Source organism: Trachinotus anak, unplaced genomic scaffold, assembly GCF_046630095.1.
Source record: "Trachinotus anak isolate AG129_WGS33_773 ecotype Australia unplaced genomic scaffold, CSIRO_AGI_Tana_v1 ptg000012l, whole genome shotgun sequence".
Taxonomy (NCBI): domain Eukaryota; kingdom Metazoa; phylum Chordata; class Actinopteri; order Carangiformes; family Carangidae; genus Trachinotus; species Trachinotus anak.
The window spans coordinates 13,506,667-13,531,067 of NW_027273863.1; the positions used below are offsets into that span (position 1 = coordinate 13,506,667).

A 24,401-nucleotide genomic window follows, 5' to 3' on the forward strand; every position below is an offset into this window, starting at 1 on the left:
TGATGGCATTATCATTTCAGGAGATTTCAATATTCATTTGGATAACAGTAATAACTCAGATACAAGACAATTCATCAGTTTATTAGAATCATTTGATTTCAGTCAACGGTAAAGTGCGTTTTGATTGGCTTCCGGTACTATACAGAATCACCTTCAAACACCTTCTCCTAATAATCCATTAAGCACTTAATGGTTTGGCTCCTAATTACATTTCTGACTTGCTCACTGATTATAGCCCGACCAGGCCTCTCAGGTCATCAGGAAGTGGTCTTTTAGCTGTACCCAGAATTAGATCAAGTCTGGTGAGGGTACTTTCAGTAACTGGGGTCCTGCTCTCTGGAACAAGCTGCCTACTGAGCTCCATCACAACAATTTTCACATTCAATTTCCATGTGTGTGTCTGTGTGTGTATGAATGTGTGTGTGTGTGTGTGTGTGTGTGTGTGTGTGTGTGTGTGTATCCACGTTACAACACTTAATTGTTTTTTGTTACATGTTATGTTTGTTATGTGCAGCAGGGGTTTCTACTTGGTTGTGTTTGGATTTTTTTTTATTACTGTTTATTTTCTCATGTGTATGACTATATTTTATATATTTTGTCTTTCAATGTAAAGCACGTTGATTCTATTTGTAGTGAAATGTGCTATAGAACTAAAGTTGCCATTGCCATCGCCAGTGAAGCATGGAGAGAAAATTTCTCTCTGGCAGCACAAGAGTGGATGACATTTTCCTCTGTGCTTTTAATGGGAAACAGAGGAAGAATCGTAAAAGGAAACACACATTTCCTGTAAGGCTAGTGTGTGACGTACATAAGTGTGTGTGATGCACTCCTTGTAGCCTTAACAGGCAGGAATGTGACATCAGCGGCAGGATCCCATATAAACGATCAGCCAACACAAACACACATCAGAGCCAGAAAAAGATGTGGCCAAGGGTCAGTGAAACAGTGACTGGAGGAAGGGAAGCACAACCCCTCCTTTAAGTCCTTTTCCATGCCACCCACCTTGCCTCGCCTCACATTCCTTTCTTCAAACACCACAGATGATTTTTTTCCCCCTGTAAATGTGAGGAGGAAAAGACAATGCCACAAAGTCAGCCATCCTCAGAGGGAACATAATCACTGCCAGCATTTTTAAAACAACTGTTCACTGTAACTCTATTAAAAGATGAAACAGTGTGGAAATGTACGCATCACACTCTTACGCATACTTCCCCACAGCAAACACACAAACTCTGCAGCTAGCTCACAAAGCCAACAATCGGTTTTGGCACTCATGTTTCCCCATGTGAGTAGTGAATTCAGTGGACTGAAGAAAACCAAGACATGTAAATGGAGAGTGATGAAGGAAAGTTGGGTCATACAATGACTGTAAAAGGATCCCAAATATATTTATTCAATATTGATAACTTCTTTGAGATGAATTTCTGATAATGGCAGAGAATATATTTGACTGTATTTTTTTTTTTAGCAGAAATCATTTTAGTCTTTGTACCAACCATAAATGAAGACTGTTATTTTAGCGCTAATGGAGCAAAAGATTTTAGAGTTTGTCTCTTAAACATTTTTAACTACACTGCATCTCTGGCCTAGTTACAGGTGTATCCTTCCACAGGAAATGACTTCACATTTGAGAGTGGGCGGCTAACCTCACTGTGAAAACATATAATATAACATCACATGTTAGGGGGTATTACCGTCTTATAAATATACATGTGACAACAACATTCCAGTTAGCTACACTTTAAGCAAGAGATAAATAAGAGTTTAAAGTAGAGTGTTTCTCTCACATACACCCACTTGCCAATTAATGAAAGGAGTCCCAGTATTGTCTACTGACTGAGACTGCTCTTCTTTCTTTCACTGATGCAACTCTCATTTCAACATCACTGAGGAAAGGATAAGTGGTTTTTTGGCATCTCAGAAATTCAGTATTATATAATTCATCAGTAATTATCCACACATATCTCCATTTTAGAAAGCAAAGATGTTGTAAAAAGTGTGACTTTTAAAGTTTAATGTAACATTTACTGACAAATGAACTCCAACAAACATTTCTGAGTTCTGTAATATAAAACAGAATCAGCAATCAGCATTGTAAGTCCTGTAAGTATCCTGTTGCTAGCAGCCTGTGACAGAGATAGAGCTTCTTTCATTATAGAGCATGCCAAGTTCAGTCTCCCATGCTTTGGAGTTCAATCTTGGCAAGTTCAGCTCAGAAGTTGAGACTCCTGAGGGCGGGAGGACTATTTGCAATTGGAACAACAGCGTTCTTGCTGCTATCAGCAGGTCAGCTTAAGACCAGTAATTACACCTCAACACACTTGACTACACTGTGACAGAATAACCTTACTCAAAGGTCCACAAAAACATGTTTTTTCAAGGAAAAATGAATTGACAGTGAGTATAGTTAAAGATACATATGATTACCAATATATTACATATAAAAATTAAATTCAATATGAAGTTCACTGCATGTTTCTTTGCGCTTATATGTGGAGTCCACAAAGGCAGTGCTGGTTTTAACTCTCCATGAAATCATGTCATTATATATTCAGATTCATCTTCTCAGACAAACTAGCAGCAACAAATATTATATTTCAACTCAACTCAAGCAAGCATTGTTTGGATACACTGACCCCATCTTCGAAATCTATATGGTTATTTTTTTGTCTGAATGAATAGCAAAACATAACATATACTGAAGTAATATAATAACAGTCCTAGGATGAATATTGTTACAGCTTTGAGCCTGGCTCCCTGAATGCATTCTGGGACAGTGAGTTGCTCTAAGCCCACACAAGTCAGCTCCTGATGCGTCCTCGATAAACGGGTGGAGCGAAAACACCTCTAGGTATCTGATCTGTGCTTCCACAACAACACAAGTACAAAGAAGAACGCAGATTGAAGCTGCATTCATGTGGTGGTGCAATAACCAGAAAAAACAGTTTCTGATTGGGAAAAGGTGTGTGCCCAGCCTCTGAAGTCAGAACAACAACTTGGAAAGTCAAAAATGTTGGTACGTGACTTGGCGAGTTGTTGGCGTCATATCACGGAAACGTTGTGGACGGAAGTTGATGGTGACTAATGTATGATTAATTTTAATAACATGCTAATTTATGCATTGCATGTCATTTTTTATGTTAACTTATAATTTGTAATATGGTGTTAGGTTGTAACCGTTAGTTGTTGTCCATGTAGAGTGACCTAGATCAGTTAGAGAGGTATTAGCTATAACCCGGATAATCAGTAACAAACATACTTGAAATAGCTTTCAAGCTGTTGTTTTAATGTTCTGAGCAATAAAATACAGCACATCCTCTTTGTGGTGTCCATGTTGTTACCACATTGTGACTGAGCACAGGGAACACACCAAGGTCGGGAGAACAACTTTCAAACTCAGGAAATGGGATAATTCGAGGAGCATGTGAATGCAGCATGAGATATAGCCAATGATTGTGGCCAGGCCTATCCACACATGTTCAGACATGTCAAAGTCCCAGTCTCACTCACACACACTGCAGAATATCTCTGTAATGACAAAATGACCTAATTTCAATTGATAGAGTTGGAAAACTCTAACCCATAACCCATCCAACTCTGTTAATCACTCTGTTAATCATCTTTCTGTGAACTATTTTCAGGCTTGATCATTTTAACAAAACAAGAAAGAGGAAAGGAAGGAAAACAACTTTGCCAAAAGGGGCTGAGAAAGCAGTCATATCTCTGAAAGGAATTGATGTATTGCCAGGTATAGTTGAGGAGATGGTTTGATGCTGAATTGCTGAATACTGTACTGACTGTGTGATTTACAGTGTGGAGGTGATAAAGTATATTTCCAGGATATATACCAAATTCTTAACAAAGACACACCATTCCATATTCCAATTAAAACTGTCGGATTTTTCATTGTTTTGTCTTCATACACTGGTTTAGAAAAGCAAAAGTCAAATAAATAATGGTAAACTTTAACATACACATGATAGATATAAATAGATATAGATATGCCTTGCATTTCCTAGAAATCACATTTACCATGTGATATGTTCAGATCCTTGTTGATGAAACTATTGTTTTTATGATTCTGTTTTCTCTGTTGTCTCTTATGCCATGTTGGCTACTGCTGCTCGTGTTATAAACAGAGATCATCTATTTATTCAAAACTGCTGCTTGAAGCATGAAATGCATTGCTTTCTGTGAATCTGTGGCTTTTCCTGGAAAAAGCTGACCAGATACAGTTCAGCAAACATAAGAGCTTCAATAAACTGAATATGATTAGCACTACTAATGCGTTACATCATTCTGTAAAAAGGAAGAAGCTAAAGGGACATTTATATTACAGATTATGCCACAGATTATAGCTACTTTACAATAGTGTGGAGTTAACCATGTGCACAGTCATGCATTCTCTCTTGTGAAAGTATCATTCCTCTTTATTACAAACTCAAACTTGTTGTGGTTGTGTTATGATAATACCAATTAAAACGAGTGCTGCAATCTAAGATGCACAGCAACATTTCAAAATAACAAGATGGGACAAGATACACAAATGGTCAGACAAAGGTGCAGGTTTTAAAATCAAAACTCAAGGTTATGACCTATACTGTTTATTGTGAGGATCCATCACAGGTTACAGACCAATGTCCTCGTTCAACTCTGAGCTAATCTACCAACCATAATTGTGCACACATGATTTTGCTTGTGTTTCTTGGTCCTGTGCTGACTTTGGTTTAGAGATGGTCTGCCATGGTCCCAGATCTCAGTAATTCTTGAGGTGAGCAAGATGTTGCCATAACCAACAGCTACAAAAAAAAGACCCAGGTTAATTGGATAAAAAAAACAGTAACTATCCTTTAATCACCCAAACTGAAGTTATTTGCCTTAGCCTGATTTTGGGCATCTTTGGACCATAAACTGAGGACTGCAGCTCTGAAGAACAGCAGTGCACAGTTAAAAAAGATGATAATAAGGCAGGCCTGTGAATATATGCTTTCCTCCTCTATTTGTAACTGCCAGTGCGAGCAGATAGCATCTGTAGTGTGGAAAGAGATAACAGTTCATTTCTGTCTTGAACTCTCAAACTTTATGCCCTATCTCTCTGTGTAATGTGGGCGCAAATCAGCACAAAACACATCTTGATCTGGTTTTCTTTCTTCCATCATCACACCAGCACAAATGAGGTCAACGTAATTTTCACTTGATTACAACATTTGTGGGGCGTGCATGTCATGCCCCTCTCTGTCCCTTGTTTGTTGTCTCCCTCTAGACTGTTTACTATCAAATTTATGTGATTATGTCAGACCCCAGTACTGTCCTAAAAATCCCTAAATGTTATTATAGAAAGTGATTAAACAGCTCATTTCATTTTCAGCTTTCACTCAGTTGAGGCCAGACACGTACACGTAAAGTAGCACAGGTTTAGGACATGTGTGTGTTATTGATCAGTGAGAGGAATTTTATCACATTAGATAGTGAGTGCAGAAAGGTATTGCAGAGTTTGATTCCCATTTACACCTCTGAGGTAATAACGGGCTGAATGGAGGAAAGTGCTGCAATTAAAGATGTGGAATCAGCACATTTTGGCCTCACAGTCTCATCAAAGCTGCCTCTCCTGATCTCTTGCTGTTGCCCCAGATTCCAGCCTGCAATCAGGAGGGAAATTTGATGACATTTTACTCTCTCTCGCTCTCTGTCTCTATGGGGTTTCTTAGAGTAGCTGCCAAGCTGTCTATTTTTTTTTCTTTTTTTTGTACGCACACACACACACACACACACACAACACAAAGCAGCCAACTAAAAAGGCTGCATTGGCTCTCATTACCTCTCTGCCTGTGTAGCAGTGCTGCATCATAAGAACAGCTGAGAGAGTGGCAGTGAGCCAGGCTGTATGTGTGTGTGCATGTATATTCCAGACAACCAGTAATGTCTGGTTACTCATCTGGTGTTGGCCTACTTCATGTGTGTATGACTCAGTTTTGTTTATTTGTGTGTGCACATGTATGTGTTTATGTTCATGTCCATGTAATTGCAGTCAATGTGTTATGTGCTTGTTACCAGCTGCAAGAGTGGGGCTGGTATTGTTTTCACCTTGTGTAGCCGGAACTACCACACAGGGGGTTTTGACTACTTAGGCAGGTGTTAATATATTAATATGTCCATGGACAGATTTTGTAACCGCAAATGCGTCACTACCGAGCCAGATACAATCACAAAACATTACGGGTGTGTAGTTGAGAAAATGAAGGAGTTCAAAGATGGGTGAGGTCTGACTTATGAGTACCAAGCACCCATATGATAGCTCATAATGACTACTGAGTACTCATGGGTTGGAACATCAACATGTTGACAGGTGTTGTGACTGGTGTGATCCCACCACAAGACGGTCTCTATATCTCTGCCCCCTCACTCCCCCCAGAGCAGCAACAATAGCATTGGAAGGTTTTTAAAAGGTTTTTCCATCACAGCCAAGTCAGCATCAGGTGATTTTCCAAAGTGCAGTTGACAGTTTATCAATCCTCTGCCAGCACGTGGTTTCCACTGAATAGGTTGATGGCTGTTATTGTATAATTAACAGCTGGACTCTGTCTTTTCAAGGTATTCATAGTTATGGAAACTTGTAGCTGGACAAAATAATGTGCCCCTTTCTTGTACAAACAGTACAACATGGTTGACACGTTTCAAACTATAATGTGACTCTCTCACTGACATCACACCCTCCAGCTATTTTCTCCTTATCTGAAGATGGAGTCTCTCAGCCAATACCGTATGTAGATAGACACAAAACTAAAGAACAGCTGCTTTTATCCAGAGCTTTTATTTATGTTATCAGCTAAATCCATTAAATAAAAGTCATGATGCTCTGATCTTGTGTGACAGTTTCCTTACTAAATTAATGCTTAAATAGTTGTGTTTACTAACTTCTGCAGGGGAGATTGTATAGTACATTACCTTATATACCACTGTGAGAGTAGCAAAAGAGGATCTTGACATGCTGTGTTCCTGTAATGCTGAACGAAGTCACACTGGGCTACACTGACACTGCAACTAGCTATAGTGTAATGGAACAGTGTTCTTCATTTTTCAAGTCTGTACCAAAGCTATTAGTAAGAATGGAATTTATAGGCTTCAGCCTGCAGATACTGTTTAGTTAATGGAGTTATTGTTGCCACTCTATAGATACTGTGATGCGGAACTCACTCTAGGGTGTCAGTGATGTTACTGCTCAAGGCTGCAGGGAAACAGGGTCATGTTTAGAGGCTCCTTTGTGTAAAGAACAGATTGTCTCTTACAGTAAGAAGTTGATCTTGTTTTGGAGGCATTTTTGTCACATGAAACATAATGAAACATGATTACACTGGCTTACAATGGTTATTTAGACCATAAATGTGGTTCCTATAGTTCACATTCATCAGAGAAGGAAAATGGCAAATTCCTTTGGGACTGACCCAACCAAGAAGAGCCCAGTGTCTAGGACAACACACACTGACTACATTGTGTGGTGTATTGTCAATTGATGTTTGTCATTTAATGCCTATAGCACACACCAGAACTGCAGTTGGTCCTAGTGTGCCTCTGTACACTAAGTAAACGCTTTTAACAGAAGGTTTTGTACAACTAAAATATTTTGACAATACACTTTCATCAGGTGATATGCAATATATGTGTGTTTTTGCCAACACATCATATTGGGACATGTGTACATTTTAATTCTTTCATTTTTAACTTGAAGTTGAACTTTAAGTTGAAATCTGTTGAAAGACTTTCTTGTAATTAACACTGTTTTGACAGTCAAAAGTGTCTTTCCATTTTCCCTAACAAATGTATTAATTGTTAGAGGGGCTAGCAGTGTGCATTACTGTCACACGCTGCCACTGTAATGTGAGAAACCATAGAAAGGGAAATTGTGCTTATCCACTTACTAATATCCCCTCAACAAACACAAGAAGTAAGGATACAGAGCCAAGACCCTGAAACCTCAGTCAAAGTATATGTGAGTCAGCCCCAGACTGAACAGTCACAGCATGCCCAACTAGAGTTTATAGACCTTACCAAGGCTGCCCTTGTGAGATGGCACCATTGCAGTTTTGCTTTCATTTACAATACTTGCCAAGGCATTCGAAAGAGTGTCATAGTAGAGGATACAGAAGTCAGGGGATGACATTTCGTACCTCCACCAAGGAGGTAAGGTTTTCACCCATGTCTGTTTGTCACCAGAACTACACAAAAATGTTTGCAATGAACTTGGTTGAGGCATGGGGCATGGGCCAGGGAAGAACCCAAGTATGAGTTCACCCATGACAACAGAGGTCTGTTCTTGCCAAATTTCTAAATATACAAGAATGTCATCTGCATAGATGGCAATTCTATTCAGAGTGCCACCATCAGCGCAGAGCAATAGCCATTAGGCTGAACATTTATGCGGACTGTGCATTACTGTTTCATTGTATGATTTTTTAAATAAATTAGTAAATATCTTGAGAATACTGTAATAATTAGATATTTTGTCCGTTTCACTCACCCCTACTTTTACATCACATCTACTAAATCCTTTAAATGTTACAACTAAAGCTAAGAATGGTTTCTAAAGAGATACCATAAAACACCATACATTTTATGAAACAGGTAAAAACATAGATTATTGTTAATACTGTAAATGTAGCACTAACTGCTAAGCTGACAACACCATGGGCCACGATGACTCATGTGAAGGTCTGCTTTTGATGCACTCATGTTGCCATCATGTCTTATCTAGATAATGTCAGACACCATTTCAAATCTAGCCGCTGTGTACTTTAAATAAATAAAATTAAAACGACAATATGAAAACATGTTTCAGTCTGCAACAATGAGTGCAAATTTGGTTCATTTTCAATAAACTTTATTTGTCCCATTTCCCCCCAAATACGTTACAATACAAAAAGGTGATCGGAATTCCTTGTGTCAAGACCATAACATTTACACAATAAATAAAAAACATGTATAAATAAAAAATAAATAAACAGGACATTATGTGCCAAAAAATAAAGACTCTTTCTGAATTGGCAGATGGCTTTCACAATGTTGGGTTTTTTGAAAACACGTACATAATACTTGCATTCCAGGTCACAGTTTTTAGGATACAACTCTGGGTCGAGAAAGCAATGTAAACCAATAAGGATTACAGTACAGTACAACGGAGTACAATGTTTTTTTTCCATAGTAGATATTACTGGGATATATACTTATGATACCAGTTGTTCTAAAAGCTTATACCGGGTAGTGAGAGTGTAGTGCTAGTGGACTTACTTTTAAACTTGACGTCAAGTCCAAAAGTAAATCCCACCTGTAAAACCCATCTCAAATCTTGTTTGTATCCAGCTTGACATTCACAAAGGGCTGTTATTGCACTAAACAGACATCCCTCAGAAAGGCACTTTTATCCCTCCCCAACCCTCCCAAACCTCATATTCCAACAGTTTTGTTTACCAGCACGTGTGGCGCATGCACACTCACATTCACCTACTGTACGTGACTTTAAAACTGAATCTTTTTTTTTTGTTTAAAAAAAACCAACAAAGAAAATGCCTTTTGGTATCTAGTTAAAAACAAATAAAATGTAACGAGTGGGTAGTAAAAGGTTTTGCTTTCTAGATGAATTTACAAAGGAAAAAAAAAAAAAAAGTGCAAAATTGTGTTGCTCCCATAGCCCCTTTAATATGCTGTGTACCGCATCAGTGAAATTTGACTTTGATAACCATCTAACAAAAAGACAAATGTGATGTTGGAGCAGAAGCAGCAATGACTCTCCAAAGTTTAGCATCACCATCATCAAATAAGGCCAGGAATGTCATTTGTGCATGTGAGGTCAAGATCGTAGTGTGATCCTATAGCTGGCACAAATTACATGGTACACATGTAATTGTTTTAAAAAGGAAGGAAAAAAAAAATGAATGTGTGCACCATGGTCCAAAGAGGCCAGAAACCAACCTAGGGTAGGAGGGTCCTTCTCTCTCTCCCCAATCAAACCACACTTCTTCCCAAAGCATCTCTGCTGTAAGATCATAGGTCCAGTGCAGGTCAACGGAATTAAATTACCATGCTGCCAAAATACTTTCAGAAAATGGAGCCTGAAAGCAACCCAGCTGCAAGATTATCCTTGTTCCATTGCAAGCAAATAGGACAATTTTAGTGTTTAGATACCTTTGAGAAACCATGCCTGGGTTATCAGATATCAGAGGAAGCTGAAAGCTGCAGGGTTGAGTGGTGGCTTTGAAAGATCCAGCCAAAAAGCAGGTTTTGAGTGAGTGAGGGAAAGTTATAGGGAGACTGGGTGTTCATTTAGGCATCTGCCTGTGAGGAATCCACCATTTCAGGCAATTAAGGAGTCTCTTATTTTAGGTAGCAATACCTTATAGGTGGATACCTTTGAGGCATAAGCTGGACAGGCACAAACCCTTCAGACAGACGCTGCATTGGACAACTTCCTGACTGCTTGATGTTCATCAAGGTCAGTCAATTTGATAATCAGCAGCCTAAGCACCAGTCAAGACAAGAACATTGCTCAGAGGACTTGAGCAGCCTTCCATCCATCAACTAAACAGACATCAGCCCTTCCCAGCACTGCCTTGAGAAATTATATCAACCAGTCAGGCTGCCTAAGAAAAGGTGTCAACCAGTCACATTGCCTCTAAGGCATCTGCCGCTCAGGCAGCCTGGGAGGCACAGAGCTGTGCTCTCAGGCATCAGCATGATGTTGGAGAAGCTGCACCACATATTGGAGTCGGTGTCGTAGCTCGGAGGTGCAGCCCATCTCATTCAGCATGCTGAGGAGGTAAGTGTATGAGATGCGTTCCCGGCTGATGTAAGTGAGTAAGTAGGAGTCATCAGATGACTTGCACAGGATGAGTTTGGTGTGGTCTGTGTAGAAGTTAACCTGGAAGGGTCAAAAACAGAGCATTAATGTAAGAAAAGGATAATCCATTACAACAATTACCCAAAAAGATAAATGGCATCTGATGAACTTTTAGTAACTTGTAACATTGTTTACAGTATTGTTATGTTTTATTAATGTATCTAGGACTCGAAAGTATAGAGGCTGAGCAGTTTCATACCTGTAGAGTGCCATTGTTGAAGACCATGACAAGAGCATGGTCAGTCTTCACCCACTGGAGCAGCAGAGGAGGGGCACCAGAGACCTGTTCCTCACAATGCAGATCTCCACCCTGAAGAGGACAGAAAGCATAGACTTTAGATGACAAGGTCAGGTTAAATACTTATGTAACTGCACTCAGTAGTTTCTTATTTCACAAAAGTTTTAAAGCTTTACAAAACTTTTAAACAATCATTTTCAAATTCAACATATAATCATCATTTAGTATGTGATTAATCAAACTAATGACTACAGCCCATCAGCTTAAACTGGCACATTTCCTCGTACCTCCATGAGGTTCTGTTCCATGTAGTTGGCCATTAGCTCTACAATTTGTTTCTGGCTGCGGAGCTGCTCAGGTAGAGAGTTGGCAGGGAAACTGAAGTGTTTGTTGTTGGTCAAGCAGTAGTGGACTGTCCTGTTTGGAAGGAAAACAAAGAACACACATCATTTAAAAAATGTTATTGTTTGATAGAAGACATCAATCCCTAAAATCTTCAGTTAATTATGATCAACACTTATGATCGGGGAATGACTGCTTCAGCTATGTAGAAACTTAAGTATAGTTGTAGCACAATTTATTTACTGAGTCTAGTCTATGTCCTATGCGCAATGTAAATGTTTACACAACGCCCCAAGGAAATACTGTAACTCTTAAAAAGGTACTTACTTGCGTTGGTCACAAAGACTGAGATGTGTTCCCTCATTGAAGAGAACACCGATACTTTGGTTCGACAGCTGGTAGCCAAAACCATATTTGTTTGAATAGTCGACCCATTTAGTCACCCACAGGAAGGACTGCGGTCTGGACAAACAGGGTGGGTTCCTGGTGGCTGGAGAGAGATAAAAAAAAGTTGGAGTGTGGAGCAATTTCATAGCCTATAATAATGGCAATCCTGAGTAAATGAACACAAAATTCATGCTTATATTTCCATAGTCTGTAAGTCAGCATTTTACAAGAAGACCCTATAATGTTAGGAAGGTTATAAGCTTAGAAGGTATTTGGTGCTACATGAGTCAGCAGATATTCTGAGGATTTAAAGAAATGGCTGAGGCAAGGGGAAGATCTGGATGATTAAACTTGAATGATTCTGCATCATTTTTAATTTAATGCGAGAGAATGTAAGAAATGGTTCATGTTATAAGACCTAAGTGAAGCAGTATTTATTTGGCATGCTGTTTGTCTGCTTTTTGCTCTCCTACCTGTAGGCATGGTGGCCAGGCAGCCGTTGAGAACTTTCATGGCCGTTTCAGCAACAGCTGCAGGGGTCAGGACGTCCTCGCATGCTGGAGAGATAACGAGCAAAACATGAAACATTGATCACAAAAAAAATATATATATATAAAAGATAAGGCAATAAAAATATATCTATTCAAAAGAAGTACTGAAACCTACGTTCAGTGCTGCTGGCCATGGTGCCCTTGAAGGAGCGAGAGATTGATTTCCTGGATTCCTCCTCAGCAGGAGTCTGTTCCAGAGGCACAGAGCTGACCAGCTGACCGGTGGGAGAGGGCACCTGAGCAGCAACAAGAGATGAGTCAACAAACATTCATGCCATAAGTAACAACCAATGGTGAGCTGGTAAGAGCAGACACATGCCAAAAAAAAGAAAAGCTATCCACAGAATTAAAAATGATTTACATGAGCACGGCTTGCTGATTGATTGTGGGTCTAAAAGACTCAGCCAGCAATGTCGCACTTCTTTTTGTAACATCTGCTAGAACTTGAACTGTTGTGACTTCATTGGTTTTGAAAGTTTTATTCTTAGGTAAAACTTTTAGTACCATGGTTTGCTTCTGTACGCCTTCAAGCATGCTGCACCTTTGATATGGTTTTTAGTTTCACATGTCAAGTTACCACAAACCTGTTTTTAAATAACCTACCAGTAATCTATTTGTTAGCATGCCATGTTTTTCTGCATTAAACATGAACACAAAGTAAACCTGATACTTTTGACTACAAAAAAGGGGAGAGGAAAAAGCATGATAGATTTAACCAAGTAACAGTTTCCTCAGATTCATACTACAGACACTGGCCTAAGTAAATCTGAATGTAATTCAGTGTTTTATTTAACAGCTACAACCAACAGACTGCAACATTTCTCCTCTGACTTTCACTTGTCTGTTGACAGGCTGAAGGACTTCTGGGACACTACAGCATCTTATACTGCAATCTCAGCGAAACAGCCAGAAAAACAAACTTCTAAAATCCTTATAAAGCTGTAAGGTTAAACGTTTTATCCACTGTTCAAATAACAGGTTGCTACATATTATATTTGCAATGCTATTTTGAGGGAAAGCACTCAGGCTCTCAATCATATTTAAAAGACATATTTATTCATCCTGTCTCCATTGCTGTTCCATTTATAAGATGCTTTTACAGTTTAAATGAACATGCTGGCAAGGTTTTAAGCTCACTTCAAACACTGGATGCAAAGCAATTATCAGGAATAAAGGATGAAAATATGTACTTCATTTTTCCCCTAGCAGATTTTAAGACCAATTGAGAACTGCTGTGGGACTTGATTGCTTTATTGGTAGCTGGAATTACTCCATTTTAACAAAGTCAACATTTTTTTCCTTGCAGAAGTAGAGTAAAAAAAAAAAAAATTTTTTTTAAGATGTACCTCATTGGGTCCCACTGTCTTGTGGCTGATCTGGCGGCTGATTGAACATTTGACGATGCCAGACACCAGCTTGGAAATGTCTTTATCATCTTTTTCCTCACATGGAATCTTCTCCACTGCAACAACAAGAGTCAAACATTGTAAAAACCTGTTTAAGCATAGGACCATTTAAATACCTACAGCAGTACTTAGAAATGCTTGGAGGAAAACTAAAGCTGACTACAACCTGGCTGTTCAGTTCAAACATTTTTAAAGCAACAGTTCCCATGAGAGAAAACCGGATCAACAACAGGCGCTGCATGATTACATTTACAAAAAAGGGACAAATATGTAACTAACCCAGTTACTTGCACAATGAATGACCTGGCCTTCTACTTGATGATCAGTTACTTGATTGCTGCACTGCTGCTTACCTTTGGCTTTCTTTTTGCCAAAGAAACTCTTGGCCATTTTAGTGAAGAATTTCTTGGCAGGGCTGGGGGGGTGGAGCTCTGGGGCCGCTGTACAGCTGCTGGGGGGAAGCTTATCAGGAGTGAAAGCCTAAAGGAGGAAGAGGCAGACGAAAAGGTGAGGAAGATGCAAGAGGAAAGTAGGAGGCACGCAGCCTGCTCTCAGTGAGCACAGGGACACATCAAGTGCTGATTCCACCCCCTAAACAAGCATCAGCATTTGATGGTGGCTTCATTAAACTGACACAATTAGTATGACATACTTTGGTGAAGAACTCGTGGTTGAGGATTTGATCCAGGCTGAGTCTGTCGCTGGGGTTTTTCTGCAGGATGCCTGAGATGAGTTTCTGTGCCGCAGGGCAAATTGTGTCGGGCAGGTTGTACCGAACTTCCTTTATACACTTGTAGGTCTCCTTCAGGTCAAGGGTCTCAAAAGGAGGGTTGCCACACAACAGTGTGTACCTAAACAGGAGAAACCGAGGCACCAATTGGTCAAATCAAGAGACCAAAACAATGATTCCTCAATTTCACACCAACCGTGTCATTGTCATGTGACATTGTTCACATGATTGGAGAACATCTATTGGTTAAAATTAGCAGAAAACACTACTCACATGACACATCCAAGAGACCACACATCAGACTCTGTGCCGTGGCCCTGTCTGTTGAGCACCTCAGGGGCCAAATAGTTGGGAGTCCCACAAATTGTCCTGAGAAAAAGAAAAGTATAGGATAGATTTAATGCCTCGAACTATTCAGTTAATTTTCTGTTCTGCTGATGTGTCATGCAGACAAGGAAATGGTGGTTGAAGTATTTTTTCTGTGACAGTCATTCTTCTGGTATTCCACAGGAAGGTGTTAAACAAGTATTGAAACTGTGATCTAACCACTTCATTCAACTGCCACTTAGAAACCGGTTCAGTTAGGTACTTAGGGGGGGGCAGAAGAATGTGTTTAGCAACTGACGTAATGGTTTTAGGTCAATGTGCATTACAGAAGTCTAAAAAAAAATGGCTGAGACTGTAACGTTCAAGATACAGATACCCCTCAAGAAGTAATGCGTATGGCTTTTAACTTCAGAAGTCAAATAAGAAATTGGAATATAAACAGGCTTAAAAGTGAGAAACTGTTCCAAAAGCTATTTATCATTTTCAAATATATATATATATATATTTTTTTTTTTTTTGTTCAATCAGATTTTGTGGCCAACTCCTTTAGATTTAGAAAAAAAAAAAATTAATTAAAAAAAAATTAAATAATTCTAACTTTTTCCTCTGTTCGACTGTCTCCAGCTTGGCAGCGAGGCCAAAGTCCCCCAGCCGCAGTTCCATGTTCTCGTTGACAAAGAAGTTGCCTAAAAGAGACAAAAACATTTGTCCAGTCAGCATTCCACAGACAACATGTGCCTGCCCAAAGTCACAGCAGATTCCTGGGATGCTTGTGTGTGCGTATACGCCACATTTTCAGTCATATGATCACATACCTAGTTTGAGATCTCTGTGTAGGATGCCTCTGCTGTGGAGATACTTGAGACCAGATATGATCTGTCTGAGGTAATATCGCACTTCTGGTTCTGTGAGTGTGTGTCTGGCCTTCCAAATGTGTGCTAGGGACTGCAGAGACAAAGCAATAAACAAACTGTCAACCCCACATCCGTCAATAGACTACAACACATCACACATGCTGCAGTAGCATTGAAATAAGGCGCCTTGGACTCCAGGTCAATAGTGAAAAATAAATAATTATAATATTCAGTTTTGTTTCTGTTGCACAACTGTAGAGCAATACAAGGCAGCTGCATACGAGCAAGCAAAAGACATGCAACCTGTACAGTCTGTACTTGAGATTTTTAAGAGTCTCACCTTCCGACTGCAGAGCTCAAGGAATATGTAGATGTTTTCTTGGTCTTCAAAATGATGAGAGAATTTCACCACATGCTTGTGTGACAGGGTTTTGTGCAGCTCGATCTCATTTGTAATCTGTCAAAATTTGAAAATCGATCAATTTGTGAGCACACTTCAAATCCAACACTAATCCAGACACTTGCAGTCAGGTTACTCTCTGCACACTGAGAAAGCAGTCGAGCATGATCATGTACCTTGTCCCTCTGGTGTGGTTTGGACACCCTGCTCTGTGGAATCACCTTCACGGCATACATTTTGTTGCTGGAGAGGTCTGTCATCTCGTAGCATCGAGCAAAGCCGCCCTTGGAGGAGACAAACATGAGGATCAGTTAAAGCAGCAGGTTGAAAACCTGCAATGGCCATAAATAACCTCTCTCAATGGCAAGTCTTCTATCAAAGGATCAATACCTACACACAACAATCAAAATGATTCAACAATGATTCAGCCAATTCTGACATGGAGGGAAAGGATCAGTTCTACATGTGAGGGAAAACTGCAATCCAGGATTAAACATAATAAAAAAAAAAAAAATTTTAAAAAAGGGGTTAAACCTAGTCAGATTAACCATTTTATAATCAAGGTGATCAGCCTCTTTTGTTGCCTTGGATGCTGCTGCTGTGCTTCTAAAACTGACAACCAATCCCAAATATCATGTTTACTGCTGTTTATTCTTGTGTCTCCCCTTTATCCAATCAAGAGTATATAGGGCTTGAGGACATGAGGACTGAGCCAGACCAGGCTGCTGCATTCATTAACCGTGAAATTGACGGAGACGTTTCCAGCTCTGCGGCAGGCAGCAGAGAGAGAGAGAGAGGGAGAGAGAGGGAGAAAAAAGAAAGCTTGGCTGGCTGCCCGACGCAGAGTATCGATGACCAGCAACATGTTGATACAGCCGCCCCATTCATACAATACAGCGCACATACGGTGTCAGAAATCATCACAGAGGCGACATTGCGAGCAAGAGGCACAACAGCACAGTCAGACAGACAGATGGGGTTTTTTCTTTTTTTTTTTGGTTTAACATTCGTCTCAGGTACCATTTAAATGAAAGGCGTCTTGTAATTAACAACTCTTCGGGGTTTTTTTTTTTTTTTTTTTTTAAAGGTGTTGCCAATCATGTGTGCGCTCAAGAGCTGGGCACACCTTGCGCCTGATTCATTCAGCAGTGACGCGCACAGCAGGGGGAGGCTGGCCACATCCACCACGAGATCGCTCCCTATCCCCGCATTAGTGAGCCAACACACCTGGAAGACAGCCCATCGTGAATTTTAACCACCGAGCCTCCCTATCAAACTAAAAACAAGCGAGTGGCCGATGCAGTCTAGGTCCGCCCGTCGCCCTCGGAAAGATTCCGGCGGTGAAAGCGAGACAACCACAAGTTAAGATATTAAGATCTCCGTACCTTTCCCAGAAGCTTCCCTTTGCTGTAAGATCTCCCCGTCTTGGAGTCTGTCACCACCTGGGCCAGCTCCGGTTTGATTTGTTCGGGTTTATTCCTGCTGGTTTTCACCGGGGCAGAGGACTGTTGGGGTCCGCGCTCCACAACAGGCTTAAATAAATCCGCATTCATGGTGTGGCACGAAATACGCTGCGCCGCAGAGAAACAACCAGTATCCATTTAACACAGCGGGAGAAAAGACCAGTTCGTATATCTATATATAAATACGTATATTTATCCCTTTCGCTTATTTGTTTCAGTAGTCGATCTTGTGCGTAATGATGCGTCCGCCTCTTCCAACCATATCCATCTGGCGTGTCCGGGCTCGGCTGCCTCCGCCTATATAGGCGAGCGGCGACGTCATGGGGCAGGGGGCGGGGGGAGATGGCGCACTGGTGGAGAAAGTCCAGACGATTTGCCCAGACAGAGTCTCAATCAAAACAGTATCTGGAGTGTAAGAAAAATATGAATGAATGGGCTAATGACAAAAAAAAAAAAAAAAAAAAAAAGGAATCAGTTTTAATTCACGTTGACGCAGATCACGTCTCAGCTGTTGCTGCCGGTGACACGCCGTGACCCCAGCAGGGGGTTTTCCACTGTTTGTCATCTTTAATCAACAGACCCGGTTTATGAAATGTGGCAAAGAGGCTCCGGCGAGGCGGTGCAGATGGTGACAACTTTCATTTCTTAATCTCCCGAGATAAACATGAGCTATTAACTTTCGCTCTTTCGTTATTGAAGGGATTATGTCGAGAGAAGCGAGTGAAGGAGTGAAAATCTTATCCATCCTAAATTATTCTGCCTCTATTATTATCATGTTTACTGTACCTACCTCTGCCAGTTGGCCCCACAGACCGTCCAATGAACAAAACCATCATAAAAAATACCTTAAAACGGATCCCAGTTAATTAGATAGCATAGAAATATTACAAGGCCTTATATAATACGACTCTTATTTGTACGTCCAGAACAATTATATGATATATAGCTTGGGTTGGATTTGTCCTGTGTGTGTGTGTGTGTGTGTGTGTGTAAGATCCCTTGAGAAACCAATGTAAAGTACTGATTGGAGCTGCCACCTGGTGGAGAAAAACTTAAAGGCCTATGCCCTGCAGGGCTTTAACTGTATAAACTCCCTTTATTCAATTGTGTTGTGATAGTTTATAAAAGCAACACAGGATATTAACCATTAAAAGTTGTACTGCATCACAAACAGGTGACCAGCAATAATAACCATTTCAGTCAAACAGTATCGGGATCACAGCTCATCTTTCTGATGTTTAGGTAAAGGTTATTGTGCAAAGATTTTTTTCTTTTAAAGTCAGGATTGGGGAGTTGAATGTGTTCAGATCAACCATATGTGCATAGTCTTGACATAAAAAACTAACTTTTGATGGGCAGACAGGCCTCTGTGAAGGAATATATAAATCATGACTATACAAAATTCAAGCTGTCCGCTGCTCCAGTGGAAACGTGTGGTGAGGCCTAACAAATGTCTAATGAATGGAATATCTATTCTGATGTCCAAACCAGAAGACAAACCGAGACAAAGGGGGCTCAGTTCAAGAGTTGTATTTGTTTGAACTGCATGAGCAAAATGAGGACACATGTAAGATGATGACACAAGCCAAAGAAAAATATTAACATAATTAAAATGTAAATTTTTTACATATTACAACATTGGTGGAAAATCAATGTAAACAGATGAACCAATACTACAAACTATAGTAGGAAACTGTCCATTACTACAGAAATGCGACAGCCAAATTAAGTAAATAAAAAGAATGTGTTCGAGTGTTACACTATGCAACAGGAATGAGTTTAATACATTAAATTTCAAAACACACACAGTTATTCACACCCAGTAATGTGAATTACTACACTGGACTGATGCACGAGTTGTACTGTCTTTGCAGCTATAATCTGATCTATTTATGAAATGTAAAAAAATCTGAAAGGCTGATATGAAGACAAGAACGGTCCAAAGAGCCCTCTGGTTGTCTTCAGAAACAGAAACGTGACTTTGGCAAATGTACACTTGAAAATATGCAAATATCAGTTCAGTTTAGTTACACTGAATTCTGCACAGGAACATTATTAACAAGTGCTTTCACAGAACATGTACATGTACAATATTATTACTCTGCTCGAATTCAAACCATCTTCTACAAACAGACATTTATTTGAAAAAAAAAATGCCTTGTGGTCCTTTAACCCTTTAAAACTAACTTTGCCAAAAAAAAAGGATAGACTGAATTGCTTGATATGATGTGATTTCTTTCCATGTTTAGGTTGCCATCTGGTGAACAGGAACCTTGTACTTGTATGGGAATTTTCCCCATTTCATTCACTTACAGGTTTCTGCATTATGACCAATGACTAACAGAACATCAACAGCCTGGTTTTCAAAGCAGGGCCAAAATGAGACCATTCAGGGCTTAAACATTATTCCTGCCACCTGATCTATGAGCTGTAAACTCTAGATTTTGTGGATATATAATTTATATAATGGGAATTTTAACCCCTAACATTTAACATTAATTTAAAGTCGGCTGCAGCCCTGGATGATCTCACTTGGTCTTCCTGTGGAAAAGCAATGAGTGCAGTTTAGAGGTCCATCATGTCTTCTCCTCGTATCTTCTTCTCTTGGGACTCTGACCAGGCTTTGTTGATGGTTCTCTTCATATCATCATCTCCCTCTGCATAGATCTTCTTCAGCATGCTCATCAGGCCCTCGCTGGGGTCTGCATTCTCGTCCATACTGGGTTTGCTATTGAGAGGCATTAGAGAAATACTATGAGAAAGTGTATGTGTTTGTTTGATTTGTTCGGATTATTATTCTCATCTTGTGTGTGTGTGTGTGTGTGTGTGTGTACACCAAAGCTACGTGTATTCACTGCCTAATACGCAGTGACACCTGGCACGTAGATCTGGTACTGCACTTCGATGTGCCACAAGGACTGCTGTTTTGGTTGATTGGCCAGAAGTGGATGTGAAATTAGCGCTAATTCAAATGGTTCGAAAATTATGGTTCAGTATATTCTTCATGGAACTACTCCTGTCAGTGCGTCATTAGCTGCTGCTGATGCATTTGTACGTATGTCGTGCAATACATATTATGAACTTGTTCATTTGAACATGCAGTGGCTTTGACCTCAACTGAAATTATGGATTGATGGAAATTACAAGAACTCAATTTCATTATATATTGAACTTACTCTTTTTCTTTCGACTGCTTTTCCACCTTTGTCAGGCACTCCCACTTCTTTGTTGTCTGCTTCTTGCACATGACCAGGACCATGTCTGTTTTTATCTGTTTCAGGGAGAAAAGGTGGTTACAGGCCTTTCGAAAAGACAAATATACCCAAATATTTTCTTCAGGAATTGGCAGATCAATACCAAGAGTGAAATACAAAGCACACACAGAGACAGCACTAAACAGCTGCCAAGAAAATATACAAGAGAGCCATCCTGATCTGATCTTAGACAACACCTTAGCTGTTAGACCCTAATAAGTCAATGCGGTATACTAGAGTCTACTTTCTGCCCTCTAGTGGCTAAACAATTGTAAATGAGCCATGTCAGAACACAGCAGGTTTTGTAGATTTCAAAGCAAGGTGAAGCAATGAATGCAAAACAGCTTGAATTTGTAAAAAAGTATGGCAGGACAACCAAGATTCTGAAATTATTTTCAGATGTTTTGTTGTTCTTTATTCACCTTTTTGTAGCTGTCCTTTTCATCAATTGGATATAACAGATTGAGAACTGTCATCTGATGGTTTTTCCCGTCTAGATCTTTTACCATGACAGAAAATGACCTGCAACAGTGAAGATGGGCATATGAAATTGTATTATTAGCAACACATGATGAATAATAAACACTAAATATATGTATATATGTGTGCTGATTATCACCTCACCTTTCTGTAAAGTTGACCTCCACGTTTTCCGACGGGATTTTGTGCACATCCTTCAGTGTAAGGTAAATCTTAATAAATTTCTCTGACTGGTCCCAGGCTGCACAGAGGATGCAAAGAGTGAAAAACTTTCAAATACTTTTCCAGCTTTCTCTCTCACACTCTCACACACTCACACACAGTTGCACTTTCTCACAATGACTGAGTCTTAGTAAACAAAGGCATCATACCATAGTTGGTAATTTTGACTGTGTATGGTGCTTTAGAAGCTGCAGATGGATCAGCTTGTCTCCTGGCCTGTTGCTCCTTCTGCTGTCGTTTGACTGAAAGCTCCTTCTCCACCTTCTTCTGCTCCTGTCTTAGCAGGTCCTGCACTCTTTTCCTCTCTGACTTTTCCAAGAGTGACCCCAGCTCCAGCAAGTCCGCCTCCAACTGGTTGATCTGCGTTGTGGAAAGCAGGAGACCACCGAGAAATGGACATCCTTGAATTAGACAGTTTATGCTCTTGCATGCATTTTAAATTCCAGAGCTGAAACTGCTTCTTGTCGATCAACAAAAAAAACTAGTTTTAGTCAATAGTTTAGTTAGGGACAAATCATATCTTACAAATACTTAATATTTGCTTCACATAGATTGCACAAAGTGTTCATTTAAATTAACTTTAATAAAGTTAACTTCAAGTGAAGTTTTGTGGAAAAATAGTCAAAGTCAAAATTAAGGACATGTGCATATTAAACAAAAGTTTGGTCCTGAATTAGGATACATCTCCTTTATCTAGAGGGCTGGTGTTCTTGCTATCACACTATGCATGATAAGTGGCTGGCACCATTCAAAATAGCACCTATCAGGGTAAGTCACACTGATAGTTTTAGTTTTGCCGAGTGAATGAAGTTTACATACACTATGTATAGATGGAGATGAAAATTCCCTGTCTTGCTTCATCTCTGCAAAAATTCAGTTTTTCTCTGTGTGGCAGAGCATGACCGCACACGTCCCGGTGTCGTGTTATCTCTGACATTGTCAGTAAACATGGAAGCAGCCAAACAGTCACTCTCTGGCCAGTTCCTGGTAGACTCAGCCAAAAGTTCAACCAGACGCCACGGGTTTGTTATTGCGCCCTCCTTTGGAAAAATGTGTATTTTTACCAGCATACCCAGATTCCCAGCTCGGGCTGTGTGTGGCTAGTAAGGACGGAGATGCTCCACCAATGAGACATAAACAGGGCATATACAGGTGCCAGAGGGAGAACTAGTGCAGGAGCGTGGCTTCTCCACTGTGATTCTGGCCACATATACAGCATGTGTGTTAGTGGCTGAGTTAGGATTATCAGCATGTGAGTCAGGTGAGGGTACACACATTTTTTGCCCCACCTTTCTCACTTATAACAGCATTGAGGCCATGTGGGGTGGGTGCGGAGGGTGCGGTCATTATGCATTGTTCCTTCACCCTCAGCCTTACAGTGGCCAGGAATGGAGAGGAGGGTCTTTTCTCTGATAGGCTGATAGGACGCCATTCCTTCCTAATGCAGTGCAAGCATTGCGGGAATGTTGCTTTTTAGGGAAGATGCAAGGCTTTGGCTGACACCCTTTACTGACAGTAAAGTTACTTGGCATGATGCAAGCCTGAGACAGAGGCTCTGACGGGGCCAGCACCTCTGCCCCCCTGGCTCTCACCCTGAGGAGAAGGCAGGAGCAGATATGAGTCAGGGTGGCTACTGGCTGCCAGAGCTTGGGCTCAGTGGACTGCCGCTGCCGTATGCTCTCCTACCGAGGAGAGTGCACTAAAGGCAGGGCAGGAGTCAAGTCTTAGCCTGGTGGCGCCAGCCGAGGCAGCAAAAACAGTGGACATGGCTGTCGCAGACCACCAGCGGCAAGGTGAATTACTCAGGCAGGTCTTCAGTTTTGACATCCTATGAGACCTGAGGATGGTAGAAACTTCCTTGGAGAAATCAGCTGTCAAGGTGGATGAGTGAAAAAGTGAGCAAGGGTTTTGTAGGGGATACTACTGATCGGTCAGTAAATACAAAGATCTGTGTCAGGATGCCAAGGCGGGGTTAACTAATGGCAAAGCCCGTTAGAGGCGGAGACCCCACAAAACAGAAGTTTAAATCGATTACTCTGTTTCTACACGTCAGGGAAGTTACAGTAGTTGGTATTCATAAAACAATACAGACTGTCGTGTACTTGGTTATTTAACATACTCCTGGTTTCCATTGTTAAAAAAATTGAAGCCAGAGATTATCTTGAAACTCTCTACATTCATCTCGATATCATGAGGACAACTGGTGCACTGTGACTTTAGCCAACATTAGCCGTGTTAGCATTACGTTGCTAGAATGTTCTGGTAAACTACAGTCAAAGCTGGCTTGATGCTAGCTAGCTAGCTAGCTAATGTCAAACACTGCCAAACATGACCAGGCACTGCTATCACCTCAGTCAAATCAGCCTTCAAATTTAGTTAAAAAAAATGTACATGCTTCCCGAAACTACAGATAAAACAGATATCACTTCGCCCGCTGGGGGTGGCTTGCTGCTAGCTAAGTGGAGTAAGGTTAGCTAACGTATCATTGTTCCGAGTGGAGTCATGTAAACGCAGCCATTTCAGTTTATACCATAAAAGCCCCAGTATTGCTCTGTTAGTATGTATACGAATATGAATAAATCATGCAGTCTACCTGTTCGGTTAGATCCATTTAAGCTTTGATTCAACTGTTGTGTTAGCTTTGTCCAGAAGTGTGTTCTCCTCACTGCTCTGACTCTGCAGCGCTTTCTTCTTCCTGTTTGATTGCTGGTGGTCGCTGAGCCAGTCTCTCACTGCACTACTGCCACCTGCCGGACCGACATGCTGACATGCACGAAATATAAGAATGAATCTGCCTTTCAGTATCTTCTTTTAAGTACTTCGTTTTATTATGCATTTCAGACTAAACATTTAAACATA

The 24,401-nt window shown here is 40.4% G+C and overlaps 2 protein-coding genes across 2 annotated transcripts; both read right to left on the bottom strand.

Moving 5' to 3' along the window:
- Positions 1 to 9,858: 9,858 nt before the first annotated feature.
- plk3 (polo-like kinase 3 (Drosophila)) lies at positions 9,859 to 17,863 on the bottom strand. The gene is made up of 15 exons (XM_071490868.1): positions 17,509 to 17,863; positions 16,300 to 16,407; positions 16,064 to 16,180; positions 15,685 to 15,814; positions 15,468 to 15,555; positions 14,816 to 14,911; positions 14,465 to 14,663; positions 14,166 to 14,292; positions 13,753 to 13,868; positions 12,522 to 12,642; positions 12,329 to 12,412; positions 11,796 to 11,958; positions 11,414 to 11,543; positions 11,088 to 11,198; positions 9,859 to 10,909 (listed from the first exon to the last, which is right to left on the bottom strand). The coding sequence occupies exons 1-15, from the start codon at positions 17,722 to 17,724 to the stop codon at positions 10,712 to 10,714; spliced, it is 2,004 nt and encodes a 667-aa protein (XP_071346969.1). The 5' UTR covers positions 17,725 to 17,863; the 3' UTR covers positions 9,859 to 10,711.
- Positions 17,864 to 19,101: 1,238 nt separating this feature from the next.
- On the bottom strand, positions 19,102 to 24,289 carry cacybp (calcyclin binding protein). The gene is made up of 6 exons (XM_071490869.1): positions 24,136 to 24,289; positions 21,692 to 21,902; positions 21,465 to 21,561; positions 21,263 to 21,362; positions 20,763 to 20,857; positions 19,102 to 20,314 (listed from the first exon to the last, which is right to left on the bottom strand). The coding sequence occupies exons 1-6, from the start codon at positions 24,151 to 24,153 to the stop codon at positions 20,152 to 20,154; spliced, it is 684 nt and encodes a 227-aa protein (XP_071346970.1). The 5' UTR covers positions 24,154 to 24,289; the 3' UTR covers positions 19,102 to 20,151.
- Between the last annotated feature and the right edge of the window lie 112 nt (positions 24,290 to 24,401).

Bases quoted from the DNA above. Each gene is read 5' to 3' on its own strand.
- plk3 (XM_071490868.1), bottom strand. From the start codon at position 17,724: ATGGATACTGGTTGTTTCTCTGCGGCGCAGCGTATTTCGTGCCACACC. The intron at 14,293-14,464 runs GTATGTCATACT...TTCCTCCTTTAG, and splicing joins ACCACGAGTTCTTCACCAAA to GCTTTCACTCCTGATAAGCT. The intron at 11,544-11,795 runs GTAAGTACCTTT...CCTTCCAAACAG, and splicing joins AGTCTTTGTGACCAACGCAA to GACAGTCCACTACTGCTTGA.
- cacybp (XM_071490869.1), bottom strand. The intron at 21,562-21,691 runs GTATGATGCCTT...TCCTCTGTGCAG, and splicing joins AGTCAAAATTACCAACTATG to CCTGGGACCAGTCAGAGAAA. The intron at 20,315-20,762 runs GTAAGTTCAATA...GCCTCTCAATAG, and splicing joins AAGCAGTCGAAAGAAAAAGA to CAAACCCAGTATGGACGAGA.